The sequence below is a fragment of the Chironomus tepperi genome, unplaced genomic scaffold, assembly GCF_022539635.2.
Source record: "Chironomus tepperi strain 1889 unplaced genomic scaffold, CSIRO-AGI_Ctep_v1 contig_13, whole genome shotgun sequence".
NCBI classification, from domain to species: Eukaryota; Metazoa; Arthropoda; class Insecta; order Diptera; family Chironomidae; genus Chironomus; species Chironomus tepperi.
The window spans coordinates 1,339,277-1,358,617 of NW_027226135.1; the positions used below are offsets into that span (position 1 = coordinate 1,339,277).

General features: G+C 36.4%; 1 protein-coding gene across 1 annotated transcript; it reads left to right on the forward strand.

Annotated features, from left to right (window-relative positions):
• The first annotated feature begins 8,698 nt into the window (after positions 1-8,698).
• Positions 8,699-18,109, forward strand: LOC139089920 (mucin-22-like). Its single transcript, XM_070639570.1, has 9 exons — positions 8,699-8,897; positions 8,957-9,100; positions 9,951-10,022; positions 11,582-11,617; positions 12,408-12,890; positions 12,949-13,905; positions 14,446-16,365; positions 16,949-17,398; positions 17,455-18,109. Exons 1-9 carry the CDS (start codon positions 8,846-8,848, stop codon positions 17,484-17,486), a joined length of 4,146 nt encoding a protein of 1,381 aa, XP_070495671.1. The 5' UTR covers positions 8,699-8,845; the 3' UTR covers positions 17,487-18,109.
• The last annotated feature ends 1,232 nt before the right edge of the window (positions 18,110-19,341 follow it).

The window sequence follows — 19,341 nt, forward strand, 5'->3', positions numbered from 1 at the left end:
CATCCGATCTCAATTATTTATCGATCATGATTCATCGCAAAATAATTTTAAATTTGATCAAATTCCTTCGTATTTTTAGTATCGAAAATGTAAACAGTCAAAAAGTGCACCTGACGTTGAATATTTGTTTTGAAATGAATTGCAAGTGTGCAGTCTTAATTATAGAATTTTGATCAAATTTTTATTGTGACAATGAGGAACTAGAACTGCGTGAATTTGAATCAGTTCCAATTATTTAACATTAATCTTCAACAATTTACAATGAATTAGGGCAGTTGTGGGTAGTCTGTATGACGCGGCACATTAGAGGATGTGCCATGAACTGTATGTCGTGTGAGGCTTTGGTCGAGGCTTAGCATCAAGGTGAGCAATTAACTAAGGCAGTTGTATGCAACTTGAGTGAAGCGTCACACCCGTATACACCTGGAAGTTTTTGGATTACAGTGACAGAGACAGAGTGACAGAGACAGTGTGACAGAGACAGTGTGACAGAGACAGTGTGACAGTGACAGAGACAGAGACAGTGTGACACAGAGACAGTATGACACAGAGACAGTGTGACACAGAGACAGTGTGACACAGAGACAGTGTGACACAGAGACAGTGTGACACAGAGACAGTGTGACACAGAGACAGTGTGACACAGAGACAATGTGACACAGAGACAGTGTGACACAGAGACAGTGTGACACAGAGACAGTGTGACACAGAGACAGTGTGACAGAGACAGTGTGACACAGAAACAGTGTGACACAGAGACAGTGTGACACAGAGACAGAGTGACACAGAGGCAGTGTGACAGAGACAGAGTGACAGAGACAGAGTGACACAGAGACAGTGCGACACAGAGACAGTGTGACACAGAGACAGTGTGACACAGAGACAGTGTGACACAGAGACAGTGTGACACAGAGACAGTGTGACACAGAGACAGTGTGACACAGAGACAGTGTGACACAGAGACAGTGTGACAGATAATGCGCCACAGCCTCTGAAATCAATTCTACTCAAAATTATCAAGTAATTGACACTACAGAACCACAATATTCATCCCATCCTTAAAACTGCAGCTTATATCACTTAAAGATGATTGTAATCCATCAGATAATCATCAAAAAAATTGAAAAAATATTAAAACTTATTTTAATTTAATTTTACGACTTGAATCTGCAGTTTAATGAACACAACATAACATTTGTTCTTTATGTAAAGTCATTTGATGAGAAATTTAAGAAAAAAAAAGTTAATTGTCACATTAGCATGCATTTTCAGTTAAAGTGTCGAGTATTAAATACTTCAAGTTAATTTTTGTTTCTCAATTTTCGTCGATTTTAAAAATAAGAAATTTCAATAAAATTTTATTTTTATTGTGAATGTTAAGCTTATGGGGGAAAAAAAAGTATTTTTTATTACATTCAATCGCATCAAGTAGCTGGGAGATTCAATAACTTAGTGATGGTTTGGTAATATGTTAATAAACATATAACAGCGGGGAAGCTTTTGAACATTTAACATGATTACAAATTACTTTCGTTCCTCTTTAAATTATTGTTGTTTTTTTTGTTGCGAATTTAATGGAAATGACTGGCTTGTAATGTCTTTTTTGTGGTCATTTTGAATTGTATTGCGGGAATAATTTGAATATGTCTTCGTTTGCCTTCGGCATTCTTCGTTAGTCTTCGGAATTCTTCGTTAATCTTTGTTAGTCTTCGGAATTCTTCGTTAGTCTTCGGAATTCTTCGTTAGTCTTCGGAATTCTTCGTTAGTCTTCGGAATTCTTCGTTAGTCTTCGGAATTCTTCGTTGGTCTTCGGAATTCTTCGTTAGTCTTCGGAATTCTTCGTTAGTCTTCGGAAATCTTCGTCAGTCTTCGTCAAGTCTTCGTCAGTCTTCGTCAATCTTCGTCAAGTCTTCGTCAATTCTTCGTTAGTCTTCGTCAATCTTCGTTGGTCTTCGGAATTATTCGTCAATCTTCGTTCTTCTAATATTGGATTCGTTCGTTAAAATAAACTTAAATGCTTCATTCTTCGTTAATATTCATTGCCTTCGTTAATTCTTTCTAGTCTTTATTCTTCTTATCTCCAAAAAAACATTCTCACTGAAAACGAAAAGGTTCAACATCTCTTTTACCTTTTGCTGTCTAATTTATGAATATTACAAGAATTTTTTTAAGAAATCGATAGCATCGATGAAATTTCTTTTTTATAAAAATTGAAACAAAAAAAAACGATGCAATTCAATAATTTACAAATTTTTTGTAAAATTTTTTTGCACCAGTCATTATCATATTTTGTGGACTTTTGAACATTTGCGTCAATTTGTTACAAATATTCGGCTCCAATTGAACGGTGGAAATAATTTAGTTTACATTAGACAGAGTTGGGTTCTTCGGGTCTTCGGTTAACCTTGTTCGGGTGCTTCGGTTTTCGATCTTCGGTTCTCGGTCTTAGGATCGTTCGGGTCTTCGGTCGTTTGGTCCTCGGGTCTTCAGTCATTCGGCTTTTGGGTTTTTCGGTCGTCCGATCTTCGGGTTTTCGGATTTATGGGTCTTTGGATCTACGGATCTTCGGGTTTCCTGATCTTCGAGTATTCAGGGCTTATGTCCGAAGTCTTCGGGTCTTCGGTTTTCGGATCTTTGGATCTTCAGGTCTTCGGGTCGTTCGGTCTTCGGGTCTTCGGGTCTTTGGTCATTTTCGGTCTTAGGTCTTCGGATTTTCGGATCTTCGGTCGTTCGGTCGGGAATTTTTATGCATTCGGGTCTTTTCGGGTCTTGGGGTATTTTCGGTTCTTCGGGTCTTCAGTCTTCGGTTTTCGGTCTTCGGGTCGTTCGGTCGTTCTGTCGTTCTGTCGGTCGTTGATCTTCGGGTTTTCTTCGGGTCTTCGAATCTTCGTGTCTTCAGTCTTCGGGTCTTCGGGTCTTCTTATCTTTAGGTCTCTCCAATTCCAACTCTGATTATTCAAAAAAATTTCAAACTGTCACTTTTAAAATGTTTAATCCTAATTAATTACCAATGTTGTAGAAGTGAGCATTTACAAAAAAAAAAATTCAATTGATTTGCATGCAAATTACAAGATTGCATGACTTTACCTTATTTCTTTGCATCACAAAACAAGAAGATCATCACTCAACATGTAATCGATTCCGATAACAAATTCAAGATGCATAATAAAATCATTGAGTAAATCATTTGAATATTTTTTTTTGGAATGAAGGAGTTGCAAACAAGAGGAAACAATGTTAATAATGGTGTGGGTTGTTACTCATCGGATGGACAACAATAAGCTTGAATTACCAGTCATGTCATCACTGCAAAATTGGATGTAATTGTTTGTTATTTATGATCAAATTATTTAACTTCTGATGCTTCGGTTTTTCTTTTTTGGGTCTTCGGACAACTTCGGTCAATTTCGGTCAACTTCGGACAACTACGGTCAACTTCAGGTCTTCGTTCAACTTCGGGTTTTCGTTTAATTTCGGTCTTCGGTCTTCAGTCAACTTCGGTCAACTTCGGTCAACTTCGGTCAAATTCGGTCAACTTCGTTCAACTTCGGTTTTCGGTCTTCGGCTTCGGTTAACTTCGGTCTTCGATCAACTTCGGGTCTTCGGTTTTCGGTCTTCGGATCTCACAAACCATACAAATTACTCATTTTTGAAGCATTAGAATCGAACCTGTTGCCTGACTAGTCATGTTCTGCTCTTAAATTTGACTCTAAACGATTGAATCTGTCCAGTTAACTTGTCTTAAATTAGAACTTAAAAAACATTTCTTCGTGTTTTCTCTAAAAATCAAAAAACCAAATTCACAAACAACCTTAATAAATTAAGAATGCATTCAGTACAAAACAAGAACATGTTCCGTTTTTTTGCAAATCTAATCTGAATTTAATCCCGATTGATATACAAGAAGGAGGAGTTTGGGAAGAATGAGACGCATTTGGGTTTGAGATTCTTGTTTGGAATTCTAGCAAGTTCAAGCATTGACACACTTCATCCGCTTCTATCCGACCAATACAATCTTTCATCCGTATGAAACGTGTGTCAATGCCTTGATTATATCTAGCTAACTCTGTACACTCTGGTGAAAGCGACTACACCACAGACAGAGCTTTGGATACGATGAAGAGTCTAGTAGAGTCAGGCTACTGGAGTCAACCAATTCTGGTTGCAAATGCGTATAATATGGAGAGAATTTCGATGTAAAGATCCTGTTCCTTGTCCAAATGACAATTGTTGCAGCTCTGTAGTCAAGATGGGTGTCATGCCAAGCACTCCACCTTCTGGATAGACATGATCACCTCTGGATAAACTTGGTCACCTCTCAATACCCCTGGTCACCTGCAAAACAGTCACTAGGACACTATTACATTGCTATTACTTGCTGCTCGGGTGTTGCATACACACATTACATTCTCAAAAAGATATCACATGCATTCTTGTCTCATTGCATATATCAAATTACTTTTTTTTAAAAAAAAAAACTGCAAACAATGACAGCCAAAAAATATTTTAAATTTTCACAACAAGCGCGTTAAGTGAAAATACCGATTATGGTGGATTAAGAGAAGGTAAGAACCAAGAATAAAAGCCAATTTGTAAAAGAAATCGTCTACTGATTATCATGTCAATAGATACTGACTTAATACATGTTTTACATTTTATTGTCATTAAGTTCTTTGTCTTAAGATCCTTCAAAACAGCACAACATTTTTGTTGATAAATTGTTGTTTATTGTTCAGAAATTAATTTTAATCAAGGAGGCTTTGATCAATTTTAGATAAAATTTGGAGGAGTTTTGGGGATTGTTTGTAAGTTACGGAATGGGTAAAAATGAGGGTTTTGATCCACTGGCCTCACTTTTGTTTAACTGACCTTCTGCAAAGCTGTCTACTGCTCTTTGCTATGCGCTGCTTCTCTGCTCTCTGCGCTTCCTGCGCTCACTGCTCGATGCTCTCTGCGCTCTCATGCGCCTCCATGCTTCGCTCTCCATGCTCCATGCTCTCCATGCTCTTTGTTCCTTGCTCCATGCTCTCCATGCTCTCCATGCTCTCCATGCTCTCCATGCTCCATGCTCTCCATGCTTTCCATGCTCTCCATGCTCTCCATGCTCTCCATGCTCTCCATGCTCTCCATGCTCCATGCTCTCCATGCTCTCCATGCTCTTCATGCTCTCCATGCTCCATGCTCCATGCTCCATGCTCCATGCTCCTTGCACCATGCACCATGCTCCATGCTCCCTGCTCCATGCTCCATGCTACTTGCTACATGCTCCATGCTCCATGCTCTTCATGCTCCACCCCTCTTTTCCATGCTCCCAAAATCCACAACCAAAGTTTGACGAATTGATAATCTGATACAATACAAATAATGTCCGATAATGTCCCCAAAATAACCTCACTCAATGATCATCATCTTATTTGGTTATTGATAGCAATCGACACAATCTCAAGCTGTTCATCAAGTCTCTCTTTGATTTAAGCACACGGACACCGACCACCAAAGTATTCAATTTCATCAAGAAGCTCAATATTTATTTCAATAAAATTGCTGATGCATGCCTTTTGTGCCTGTGAGGCTAAAGACCTCAAGCTGTTGTAGAAAATATTAAGGATGTGCAGAACTGGTTGTCATTACCACGCGTGATATTTGACTTCAATTAAATTTGAATTTTTTTTTTTTTTTTTGTTTTTAACTAAATTAAATTGTGAGATAAATTTATTAAGTCTTACGTGATTGTTATCGGGGACGTTTGTGCAGTCAATTTATGTGAAGGTGTAGACAGGACAAGTTGTTGAGTGATGGGGTATTCAGAGAGGGGAGATGGGGGTTGATTTGGGGGATTACTTGAGAGAGGGTTAGGGGGAATAATTTGAGAATGGGGTTTGATTGGGTTGATCATGACTCGGATTAACTCCCACCTGAACCTAAACCTGAAGTAGGGTTAGGGTCAGTGACTTGAGATAGAGCTAGGGTAGGTGATGGGTGATTGAATTGGATGGGCTAAGAAGGAGAAACCGAGGATGGGATTAGGGTGAGTGACCTAAAATGGCATTAGGGTGAGTGACCTGAAATGGGATTAGGGTGAGTGACCTAAAATGAGATATTAGGGTTGGTGACCTTATATGAATATTAGGGTTGGTGACCTGAAATGATTTTGTTCACTCATAAGATATTAGGGTTGATGACCTGAAATGAGATATTAGGGTTGATGACCTGTAATGGGATATTAGGGTGAGTGACCTTAAATGAGATATTAGGGTTGGTGACCTGAAATGAGATATTAGGGTGAGTGACCTGAAATAAAATATTAGGGTTGGTGACCTAAAATGAAATATTAGGGTGAGTGACCTGAAATGAGATATTAGGGTTGATGACCTGAAATGAGATATTAGGGTTGATGACCTGTAATGGGATATTAGGGTGAGTGACCTGAAATGAGATATTAGGGTTGGTGACCTGAAATGAGATATTAGGGTTGGTGACCTTAAATGAGATATTAGGGTGAGTGACCTGAAATGAGATATTAGGGTTGATGACCTGAAATGAGATATTAGGGTTAATGACCAAAAAAAGAGAAATTTCATAATTTTGTTACAATCTGAAAATTGAAAAAATTGTGACGTAATATTCAAATTATCCCTCACAAAAAAAGAAAGAAATTCTCAACGATAACAATCCAAAAAGTGATTTTTAAAAAGTGGAATTTAATGAAAAATAAAAGGAGAAGTAAAGAACATTACGCAATAATAAATGGACACTTTTTGGACATAATTTTAATGAAAAGAACTTTATTTTTTTGTGGTGCAAGAATTTTTAAAATTTAAAACTAATTTAATTTAATAAAATATAAAGTTAAGATGTTATCGGACTTTACTTTTATCAGTGACTTGCTTAATGCATCTGTAAATTAAGGAAAAGGTGCTATATATGTTGATGGAATTTTTCGATTATCTTCGGACGGAATTACTTTAATCCGATCAAATTGAATTGCTAATTTATTTTTAACAAATTTAAGTTTTTTTTGAATTTTTATTTTTAAAATTTTTTTAACTAAAATTGACATTTTGGATAAAAATATAAGAAATATAATTAGATTGGTTAATAAATTTGAAATGTTTATTTTATTTTATTTTTAAAACAATTTTTTTAAAATTTATATAAAGTTAAATGGAATGCAGCTACTGGTTTTAAAAATTCTTATGGTGAAAATATGTGAAAAATTAAATTTAAGATTTTTAATAAATTTTTACCTCATTAAAATTTTTTATTTAACAATTTAAATTTAAATTTGAAGAAATTTTAAATTTGATTTTAAAAAATTTTAAATGATTAAATTAAATTTCAATTTTAAAAAATAAAAAAAATCAATTTTTTCTATTATAAAAATCCAAAAACTTCATCATTTATTCAAATTATTTAAAATTTTACCCAAAATTTATTATTTTTTAAAAAAAAAATAAGAAAAAAAGAACTTAACCAATCTGCATAAAATTGACACAAAACTTTTTACAAGAAATGAGGCCTTGTATTTAAAATGAAAAATATCCAAAAATCAATCTTTTAATATATTTAAAAATTTAATTTAAACATTTATACATTTTTAAGGTCTTTCTTTCGAATATTCAAAAAAATAAATTTTATTTTGTAAAATTGTTAGGGTTGGAACACAGGAGCTCTAAATTCAAAAACCATACTTTTTTATGAATTTAAAAAATTTCCAACAACTTAAAAATAGTTTTATATTTTTATAATAAAGCATAAGCATACTAAAATGCAATGCAGAGATAATTTGGATTCAACTATGTAAACTGAAAAATCGATATGATCAACTCTGCTTAAATTAAATGACATTTTCAAAAATAAGTCATAAGTAATCAAAGGAAACGATTTTTTGAATGCTCTAAACGGATTCTAGTAGAAATTTAAAGCATTTAATTTTTGAGCATTCATTTTTTGAATTACATAAATTTTGAATTTATAAAATTTAAATGTAATTTTAGACATTTTTTTGTTCATTTATGTTTCACCTTTTAAATTAAAAATTGAAATTTTTTAAATTTTTTATTTTATGCTACTATATTTTTAATTCTTTTAAAATTCTAAGAAATTCAACTCAAACCTAATTACGATTTTTTTGGAAAAATTAGAAATTTTAACGTATTTTAAAAATTCAAAATTTGTAATCAAAAAACTTTTTGCTCATAAAATTATGAAATTGTTACTAAATCCGTTTAATAATTTTAAAAATCGTTTCCTTTGATTACTATGCTGATTTTTGTGAAAATGTCATTAAAAATAAGCAAATTTGAAATATCGATTTTCAATTGTACAAGTTGAATCCAAATTATCTTGCAATTGCATTTTAGTATGCAATGCTCTAATAAAAAAAAAACTCAATTTTTTTTTCAATTATTCTCATCGATAAAAAAACTTCATCATTTATTCAAATTATTTCACCAATTTTACCCAAAATTTATTATTTGAAAAAAAAAGACCTTTTCAAAAATGTAAAATGTCAACCTCTAATGTAAATTCAATCTGCATAATAAATGACACAAAACTTATTACAAGAAATGTTCATACTTATTTATCTCAAAAAAAAAAAAGAATTCCAAAATGTTGAGCTTCAATTCTCTCAATTTATTTTAGCACCTCCAGAATATCATTTTTGTGTGTAAAAATTTGTTGGCACACACATGTGTCCCTTAATAAAAGTGGTGGGGATGAAAAAAAGTTCTCAAAAAAATTGAATCATATTTTTCGTAAAATTCTATAAGAACCAAATGCACTTGACGAAATTCTCTCAAAAACGTTGTTGTGCATCGCGAGTCAAGTTCAAGTCTTAAAGATGCTAATTTTGGCCGTTATTGGATATTTTGTGAATTTTTTTGTGTCTAAAAGTGAGAAAATTAAGAAAAAAATTGTTATTTTGAAAAAAATAATAAAAAAATGTTTACAGGCAATGCTCAAAATTGCATCTATGCACCGACATGCCCAAATTATGTCACATGGATGCCTGGATATATTTGTGATGATGGATACTTGCCGATGATCAAAAAGAAATCTGTGAATGGTGTTATAGTGAAAACTATTTGTTGTTCAGGTTGATAACCTTCTTTTTGTATTTTTAATTAAAAAACTTTGAAAAAAAATCTGGAAAAAAATTGAAATTTTAAAAAAGTTGAACTGAGAAATTAAATTTTAGAAAAATTAAAAATTAAAAAATTTAAAATTTAAAAAATTTTTGAGATTTAAAAAAATTTAAAAATTAAAAAAAAATTTGAAATTTAAAAAATTAAAATTTAAAAAATTAAATTTAAAATTAAATTTTAAAAATTGAAATTTAAAATTTTAGAAAAAAAATTTTCAAAGTAAAAATTGAAAAAATAATAAATTTAAAAAAAAAAAAATTTAAAAATTTGAATTTTTAAAAAATCAAAATTGTTAAAAAAAAGTTTTTTTTTTAAAATTTAAATTTTAAAATTAAATTAAAAGTAATTCAAGAAGTTTCAATTTCGTGTTTATTTAATAAATATTTGGATTATGATTAGCACTTCAAGTCTGAACTTGAAATTTAATTGACACAAGGTCGGCATTTTTCAAATGATTTTTGAGTCAACTAATTCGAAGTCTAGTCGAGTTAATTTTAAAAATTTTGCTGAATTCTAGAAAATCAAACAAAAAATTCCAAATTTTCAAAAAATGAAATTTCAAAACATTTTTAAATAAATTTTTTTGTGAATTTTTAAACATTTAAAGAATTTTGAATTTCGGTAGTAAAATGTTTTAAAAAAAAATTCCTAAAATTTAAATTATTTAAAATTGAACTTTTAGTTTTAAAATGATATAAATTTTTATAAAATTTAATTTTTTTAAATTTAAATTTTCGACTAAATTTAAAAGTTATCTAATATTTTAAAAGTTTTATTTTAATTTTATTAATCTTCACATAGAAATTACAAGTTGTACTTCAACACAATTTTGGTGTCCACAACAACAATTAATTGATGGAATCTCACAAAGTGGTAAGTTTTGATCAATTGTTAATCTTTAATTTGAAGTAAATTTGAGTGAACTCTACAAAAACTCTAAAAGGATGCACTTTAATTGAAATTTTAAATTAATTTTTTTTTTTAATTTTCCGAATATAAATTTCAATTATTGTTTAAAATTGACTGTTGTTGATTAATTTTAACACAATTTCGCGACACATCTGAGATTATTTTAGGCATTCCTTAGTGTTTATCCGGAATTAATCAGACTATGATAATTAATATGACTAAAATCAAATAAACAAAAAATATCTCACATTTTACAGAAGTAATTAAATTTGTATTAATTGTTCATGAAATATTATTCATTTAAATTAAATTATTAAATTTTATGAAAAAAAAACAAATTATTGAATTATTTGCTAAATTTAAAATTTAATTTAAATTTAAAAAAATTAAATTTTTAAAAAAAATTAATCTTATTTTTATAAAATTTGATTATTTAAAAAATAATTAAAGCAAAAACTTTTAAAAAAGCAAAAATTAATTTAAAATTAAAATTACAAATTCTCCTCGATTTTAAACATTTTATAATAAATTCATACTTATCTCATTCAAAATTTATTAATGACACAAACTCCCTAATTCAAAAATATTATCAAAAGCAAAGTCTGAAACCAAAAACTTAATAAGAAACTAAATAAGACATAAATTAAAGTCTTAAAAGTCAAATTAATTAAAATATAAATTTTAGATTTTATTTTTGCTGATAATTTTTGAATAAATTTTATAAATTTAGTCATAAAAAGGGATGTCAAAATATTGAGAAAGAATTTTGACTTATTGGAATATCAGGTGTAGGTATAGAATCGCAAGTAGCCGAGTGGAATTTTTCGTAATTTTTGACAGACAATTTAATATCAAAAATTAAAGTCAGTTTAGGGACTGTTTTATCATGAGATTTGACCTTACTTACCGGACAGATCAATTGTGATCCATTACCTCCCTCAGATGTCACCTGAAACTGACTCTATCGCTTGTCAATTCTCAATACCAAATGCAAGTCCGTATCAGCCAGTGATGGACAACCTGAAAATGTGTCGCGGGCCATACTAATTTGTCACCTAAAATTCTCAAAAATGCTATGAACCGTATGCCGTGTTCGGTTTCAGTCAATGCTTACTACCAAGATGTCCCACGAAAAACATCAGGTTGTCCACCACTGGCCTATGCACTTTAAAAGCTCATAATACATAAATATTTGATATAATTTAATCCAAATCTCACATTTCATAATGTCAAATTTAAAACAAACATAAATTTGTCAAAAATTTTTAATCCTTTAAAGACTACAGTAGTAAGTTAAATCATAAATCAGCACTTAAAATGTGTGAAAAATGCTTATCCAGCCAGGCACAAGCTTTATTCATCGAGTTTCTCGCCATTCGACGTGAATTTTATGGCCAAAAATTGAGATAAAATTTACGATCATTTAATGACATTAAGAATCCATTTTCTGTGTATCTGCTTACCTGGAATTTTATACTTTTTTTTGTGTTTTTTTAATTCATTTTTTTTCTTTTCGTTTACAGCAGCCGCTTTGGCGCCTTCATGTTCACTTGGATGTGGTAAGTTTGGGATTGAATTTGATGCATTTTGTCTCATTTTTTTGTGGGTATTTTTTTTGAATAAATTACTAATAAATTGATTTTAGTTATGAGGGGTACACAACTTTTGAAAGGGTACACAATTATTTAAGGGGTACACAACTATTGAGGGAATACACTGCTATTGAATTGAACACTCACCTGTTGAGAGGGAACACTGCTTTTGAAGGGGTACACTGTTGTTGAAGGGGTACACAACTATTCGAGGGGTATACAACTGTCGAAGGATAAACAATTTTCGAGGGTGGTACACAACTGTCGAAGGGATACACAACTAATGAAGCACACCTCTGGAAGGGGTATACAAATATTAAGGGAGGGGTACACAACTAATAATGGATACACAACTATTGAAAGCGTTCACGACTATTGAGGGAGTACACAGCTGTTAAATGGGTACATAATTATTGAGGGGATATACAACTATGAAGACGAAAAACAACTGTTAAAGGGGTACGCAACTGTAGAAGGGGTATACAACTGTCTAGAATGTACACAATTTTTGAAAGGATACACAACTGTTGAAGGGGTATACAACTACTGAAAGGGTACACAACTTTTGAAGCTGTAGTTAATTTTCAAGAATTTCTTGACGCGGCACGCATGATGCTCGCAAGTCTAGTCTAGACTTAAATCTTAACTAAATGCGTCATAACATTAGACTCCTTAAACACTTTTTTTACTTGTTCTTCTTATTTTTTCCTTCTTTTTTTAATGTTTCTTCCTTATTCTCATTCGTGTCTTACTCAAGTCACTCAATGGAAGACATACGAGAACGATAGTGCACCAATGATTGATGGCTTATCAGCTGGACATTATACATCAGGTGTTGAGTCATTTATTGGACGTGTTCACGTTCTTAATGGCTATATGCCGGGACGCATTCACATTAATCAGCCAGGATTATTTTATGTTTATAGTGGATTAGAGCGTTATGCTAATGGATCAATTGAGTACCTGTACAAGAATCCAAGCTACAATTATGGCTGGATATCATCAGAAAATGGATCAAATGTTGTTAATGCTGTGACTTTAAATGTCCCAAAGTCAAGTGCTCAATATATAGGAAGAATAACTGAAAATGACGTCACATTTATTGGAACTGTTGTTAGAATCTTAGGCGGCATGTTTTATGCTGATTATGACGGAATTGAGAAATTTACAACAAATTATGAAGTTTTGGTGTGCAACAAGCCAGCCATAAATCCAGCAACAGCATCAACACCTGTATGCCGTAAGTTTATGTCAATTAACTGCCATTTTAAATTCAAAAATTTGTATTTTGTGTCTAGCTATTTACTGGATGAGCTCAACAACCCAACAGCCATCAACAACACCGTCACCAACAACACTTCCGATGATTATTAATGCACAAAATGGTGTCTTGACTGGAGATTTGGTCCACACATATTCATGGGCTAATTTGGCTAATCTGACTGCAAATCTCATTACTGATGTACTTCCAGCATCATTAATATTACCGGGTGGATTGGAATATTCTATTGGACGTATTATATCAGATGGAACTATGATTATAGGAACTGTGGATATAAATACTGGAATTATGCAGTACAGTGATGCTGATGGTGGAATCACCAGTGTTTTATGCTTTGAAGTTTTGGTTTGTGATAGTTTGGGATCATCGGGCGGTGACACAACTACGACCAGCTCGACCGTAACTGATTCAACTACCCCAGGCGGAGCGGGCGGTGACACAACCACGACCAGCTCGACCGTAACTGATTCAACTACCCCAGGCGGAGCGGGCGGTGACACAACTACGACCAGCTCGACCGTAACTGATTCGACTACCCCAGGCGGAGCGGGCGGTGACACAACCACGACCAGCTCGACCGTAACCGATTCAACTACCCCAAGCGGAGCGGGCGGTGACACAACTACGACCAGCTCGACCGTAACCGATTCAACTACTCCAGGCGGATCGGGTGGTGACACAACTACGACCAGCTCGACCGTAACCGATTCAACTACCCCAGGCGGAGCGGGCGGTGACACAACTACGACCAGCTCGACCGTAACTGATTCAACTACCCCAGGCGGAGCGGGCGGTGACACAACTACGACCAGCTCGACCGTAACTGAATCGACTACCCCAGGCGGACCGCGAGGTGACACAACTACCCCAGGCGGATCGGGAGGTGACACAACCACGACCAGCTCGACCGTAACCGATTCAACTACCCCAAGCGGATCGGGAGGTGACACAACTACCCCAGGCGGATCGGGAGGTGACACAACCACGACCAGCTCGACCGTAACCGATTCAACTACCCCAGGCGGAGCGGGCGGTGACACAACTACGACCAGCTCGACCGTAACCGATTCAACTACCCCAGGCGGAGCGGGCGGTGACACAACTACGACCAGCTCGACCGTAACCGATTCAACTACCCCAGGCGGAGCGGGCGGTGACACAACTACGACCAGCTCGACCGTAACCGATTCAACTACTCCAGGCGGAGCGGACGGTGACACAACTACGACCAGCTCGACCGTAACTGATTCAACTACCCCAGGCGGAGCGGGAGGTGACACAACTACGACCAGCTCGACCGTAACCGATTCAACTACTCCAGGCGGAGCGGGAGGTGACACAACTACGACCAGCTCGACCGTAACCGATTCAACTACTCCAGGCGGAGCGGGCGGTGACACAACTACGACCAGCTCGACCGTAACCGATTCAACTACCCCAGGCGGAGCGGGAGGTGACACAACCACGACCAGCTCGACCGTGACTGATTCTACTTCCCCAGGCGGATCGGGAGGTGACACAACTACGACCAGCTCGACCGTAACCGATTCAACTACCCCAAGCGGATCGGGAGGTGACACAACTACGACCAGCTCGACCGTAACCGATTCCACTACCCCAGGCGGATCGGATGGTGACACAACCCCGACCAGCTCGACCGTAACCGATTCAACTACCCCAGGCGGATCGGGAGGTGACACAACTACGACCAGCTCGACCGTAACCGATTCAACTACTCCAGGCGGAGCGGGAGGTGACACAACTACGACCAGCTCGACCGTAACCGATTCCACTACCCCAGGCGGATCGGATGGTGACACAACTACGACCAGCTCGACCGTAACCGATTCAACTACCCCCGGCGGATCAGGAGGTGACACAACTACGACCAGCTCGACCGTAACCGATTCAACTACCCCAAGCGGAGCGGGCGGTGACACAACTACGACCAGCTCGACCGTAACCGATTCAACTACTCCAGGCGGAGCGGGAGGTGACACAACTACGACCAGCTCGACCATAACCGATTCAACTACTCCAGGCGGAGCGGGCGGTGACACAACCACGACCAGCTCGACCGTAACTGATTCGACTACCCCAGGCGGAGCGGGCGGTGACACAACTACGACCAGCTCGACCGTAACCGATTCAACTACCCCAGGCGGATCAGGAGGTGACACAACTACGACCAGCTCGACCGTAACCGATTCCACTACCCCAGACGGATCAGGAGGTGACACAACCACGACCAGCTCGACCGTAACCGATTCAACTACCCCAGGTGGAGCGGGCGGTGACACAACTACGACCAGCTCGACCGTAACTGATTCAACTACCCCAGGCGGAGCGGGCGGTGACACAACTACGACCAGCTCGACCGTAACCGATTCAACTACCCCCGGCGGATCAGGAGGTGACACAACTACGACCAGCTCGACCGTAACCGATTCAACTACCCCCGGCGGATCAGGAGGTGACACAACTACGACCAGCTCGACCGTAACCGATTCAACTACTTCAGGTGGATCAGGAGGTGACACAACTACGACCAGCTCGACCGTAACCGATTCAACTACCTCAGGTGGATCAGGAGGTGACACAACCACGACCAGCTCGACCGTAACCGATTCAACTACCCCAGGCGGATCAGGAGGTGACACAACTACGACCAGCTCGACCGTAACTGAATCAACTACCCCAGGCGGATCGGGCGGTGACACAACCACGACCAGCTCGACCGTAACTGATTCCACTACCCCAGACTCATCAGACATAACTACGATCAGCTCAACGGTAACTCAATCAACTACAACAACCACAGAAGAATGGTATATAGACGATACATCTACCACTACACCTATTCCAATTGAAAACTTGACCAATACGACGACCACAACAACAACAACAACCACCACAATTCCAGACATATTAACTACAACTACAACAACAACAACTCCTAAACCTCATCCAAACACATGCATCATCACATGGAAATACTACACAGGAGCCGAAGATATATCCTTAGTTGGTGTTAATGCTGGCTATGCAAGTTCAAGTCCAGGCTATGTTGGTCAAGGAAATGTTTATGGAAATCTCCTACCCGGTCGTATTCAGCCATCATCAAGCAATTCTTATTGTTATTACTTTGGTGTCGAGAACTGCTTAACGGACTTCCAATACCTGGAAAATGTCCATGACTATACATACAATTGGGTTAATTCACATAATGGAGAATATGTCCATGAGGCAGTTACGGTTCAGGCATTCTTTATTGGACGTATATGGTTGAATTCATATTTATATTTAGGAACAGTTGTGCCTGGATATGGAATGGTATTCTTTGATAATATTAATGGTCTATGGCATTATTCGAATAATAGTTATCAGGTCTTAACATGTGATCCGAATCCGGAAGTTGTGCTTTATGATTGTAGTAAGTTGGAGCTTTTATATTATTATTAAGAGACACAAGAGACACAGAGAGTGTGTCACTCTGTGTCACTCTGTGTTACTCTGTGTCACTCTGTGTCACTCTGTGTCTCTCTGTGTCACTCTGTGTCTCTCTGTGTCTCTCTGTGTCACTCTGTGTCACTCTGTGTCTCTCTGTGTCACTCTGTGTCTCTCTGTGTCACTCTGTGTCTCTCTGTGTCACTCTGTGTCTCTCTGTGTCACTCTGTGTCTCTCTGTGTCTCTCTGAGTCTCTCTGTGTCTCTCTGAGTCTCTCTGAGTCTCTCTGTGTCTCTCTGTGTGTCTCTGTGTCTCTCTGTGTCTTTCTGTGTCTTCATGTGTCTCTGTGTTCTTGTGTCTCTGTGTCACTCTGTGTCACTCTGTGTCACTCTGTGCTCCTGTGTCTCTCTGTGAACTCTGTGTCCTCTGTGTCCTGTGTTCTTGTGTCTCTGTGTCACTCTGTGTCACTCTGTGTCGCCTCTGTGTCTCTGTGTCACTCTGTGTCTCTCTGTGTCTCTGTATCTCTGTCAATCATGTGTCACAATTAATCAAATTCCATTAATTTCCAGACAATAAATGGGCACCGTACCACAACGACCAGCAACCACTAATCAACGGAGTCTACACAGACAACGGAAATACAACATTTGTTGGTCGTACAACTGAAAATAAAGATTATTTAGTCGGTCGTGTACAAATCACAAATCCAACAGGATTATTACATCTAACACCATCGGGATCATGGACAATTGACACAGTCGGTGTTGAATATCTTATAAGGAACGACACAAGCTCATATCAATGGATTGACTCGTCATATGGACAGCCTGTTGATCATGCTATATCCATACGTAAATCATCATCATTTTGGCCAATGTATATTGGTCGTGTACAAATTAATTCAACATATTATTTTGTTGGACGTGTACTTCCATCACAAGGCATACAACATTTTGATGGTAATCCAGCTGAAGCTATAATAACGCATTATCAGGTCCTGACATGTACAACAACAATTCGTAAGGATTTTTTGGGGTTTTTTGTGATTTTTTATTAATTTTTGGTCTTTTTTTAGCTTACGATTGTGGCTGTAATCAACCTAAATAAATTGACTGACTGGATATGATGTCCACATGGATTAATATAGGATTAAATATACTTTTTTAAGACTTAAATTGAATAAAATTCTAATAATATGAATATAATGACTTATAGACGAATAAGACAAGTTGGTTGATGGATCTATAAGTTGTTATGACTCAGATCCAGGATGACATGAGTCTGACTTGATGGCAGATTCGGTTAGAATTGATTTAAATGAGTCAAGACTCGAAGTCGACTCAAAATTTGTATGGAAAAGTTGGATTAAGTCAAATTCAGAGTTGCAGACAGGCAAAAATCGTATAATTTATTTTTGATAATTTGTATGGTTTTAAAAAAAACTAACCAAATTATCAAGAATTTGTATGGTTTTTATCTGCCACAGGTGCCTGTTTTGCAACTTTGTCTGGAACTTATCCAGAGTCACACCAGCCAGACACCATCAATAGTCAGGTTGTCAGTCCAATTCAGAGTCTATGGATTTTTGGATCAATTAACCGACTTGTGCTGTTCGGAACGATCTACACTCAGTAATTAGTGATAAATTTAACTAAAAATTCTTCATAAAATTCATCTAAAAATTATCAAAAAATTAGAAAATTGAATAAAATAAATTTAAAAAAACTGAATTTTATTTAATTAAATTTGATTACATTTTCAAAAAAGTCTAGCAAAATTAGAGAATTTGATGTTAAAATGGGGAAAATTTGATGATTAATGGGGAGGAGTAATGGATGTCAAATCATAGGGGGTCAGTTGGGGGACAAATTGGGTTTTATTAATAAGTTAAGCCATATTTGAGAATTATTCACGCAAATCTAAGCGAAATTGAAGAATTTTGTCCAAAAAAAGGGGGAGCAACCCTAAAATCCACTGTTGTTGAACATGCCGTGATAATGAAGGGGTGGGGGGAGGGTTGGGATGTGGTAAAGTGATGGGTAAGGAGGGTTAGATGTTGAATTGATTGTTAAAATTGAGGATAAAGTTTGGGATTTATTCAAGCAAATCGGGACGAATGTTCCATCAATGAAATGAGGGTTTGACCCCACTTTTACCCTCGTTCCCGCAGATTAACCCCTCCTGACATGCTTAACCCAATTAAGCTCTGATTCCCCATCTTATCAACTTCTATTCATCCTCAAACAACTCAACCAAACAGCTCCAAGTTGCATCATTTTCACCACCATCAATGTCATTTTTTGGCACAACAATCGTTGGACTTAATATGTTACTGAGTAAGATCCTATCAAGATTCAATACATTAAGGTTCTTCAATATCCCACTAAGTACACTGCCCACAACATTTCCACCTAAAAGTCCACCAATATCAAGTAAACGTGGACGTTGCAGCACTTGACTTTTGAGTGCATCGCGTGCATCTGGACTCAATTTATTGACAAGAATTTGAATTTCACTGCATGATAGCTGAGGTGATAATGGAATTGGATTGAAGGTTGGTGATCCAGCGTGGGTTGTTCCTGTTTGGAATTAATTTTAAATTGGAATGTAGGGATTAATGTGGTTAGTGAGGGTAAAAGGGGGTAGTGGAGGGGGAGGGATGGAGGGTTGGGGTAGGTTGTGACCCCTAACCCTACGTCTTTGACTTCCTAACCCTTCGTCATTAACCCCTCAACCCTTTTGTACCCGTCATTGACCCCACAGTCGTAGATCTTACCAGAAATGAAGATTACAGCAACAACAACAACAACAATCAACTGCATGATTAATTTTTGGATTTATTTAAAGCTTTATTTTGGTACAATTGAACTTAAAGGTTTATCTCGGAATGATGATAATATCCCAAAAATCTACAGTTTAATATATACTTAAATTTTGAGACTTAAATCGGCTTTTTTTTACT

Excerpts from the sequence above, each read along its gene's own strand:
- LOC139089920 (XM_070639570.1), top strand. The coding sequence starts at position 8,846 with ATGCTAATTTTGGCCGTTATTGGATATTTTGTGAATTTTTTTGTGTCT. Across the intron at positions 13,906-14,445 it reads TACCCCAGGCGGATCGGGAG|GTGACACAACTACGACCAGC; the intron begins GTGACACAACCA and ends GCGGATCGGGAG. Across the intron at positions 16,366-16,948 it reads AGTTGTGCTTTATGATTGTA|ACAATAAATGGGCACCGTAC; the intron begins GTAAGTTGGAGC and ends ATTAATTTCCAG.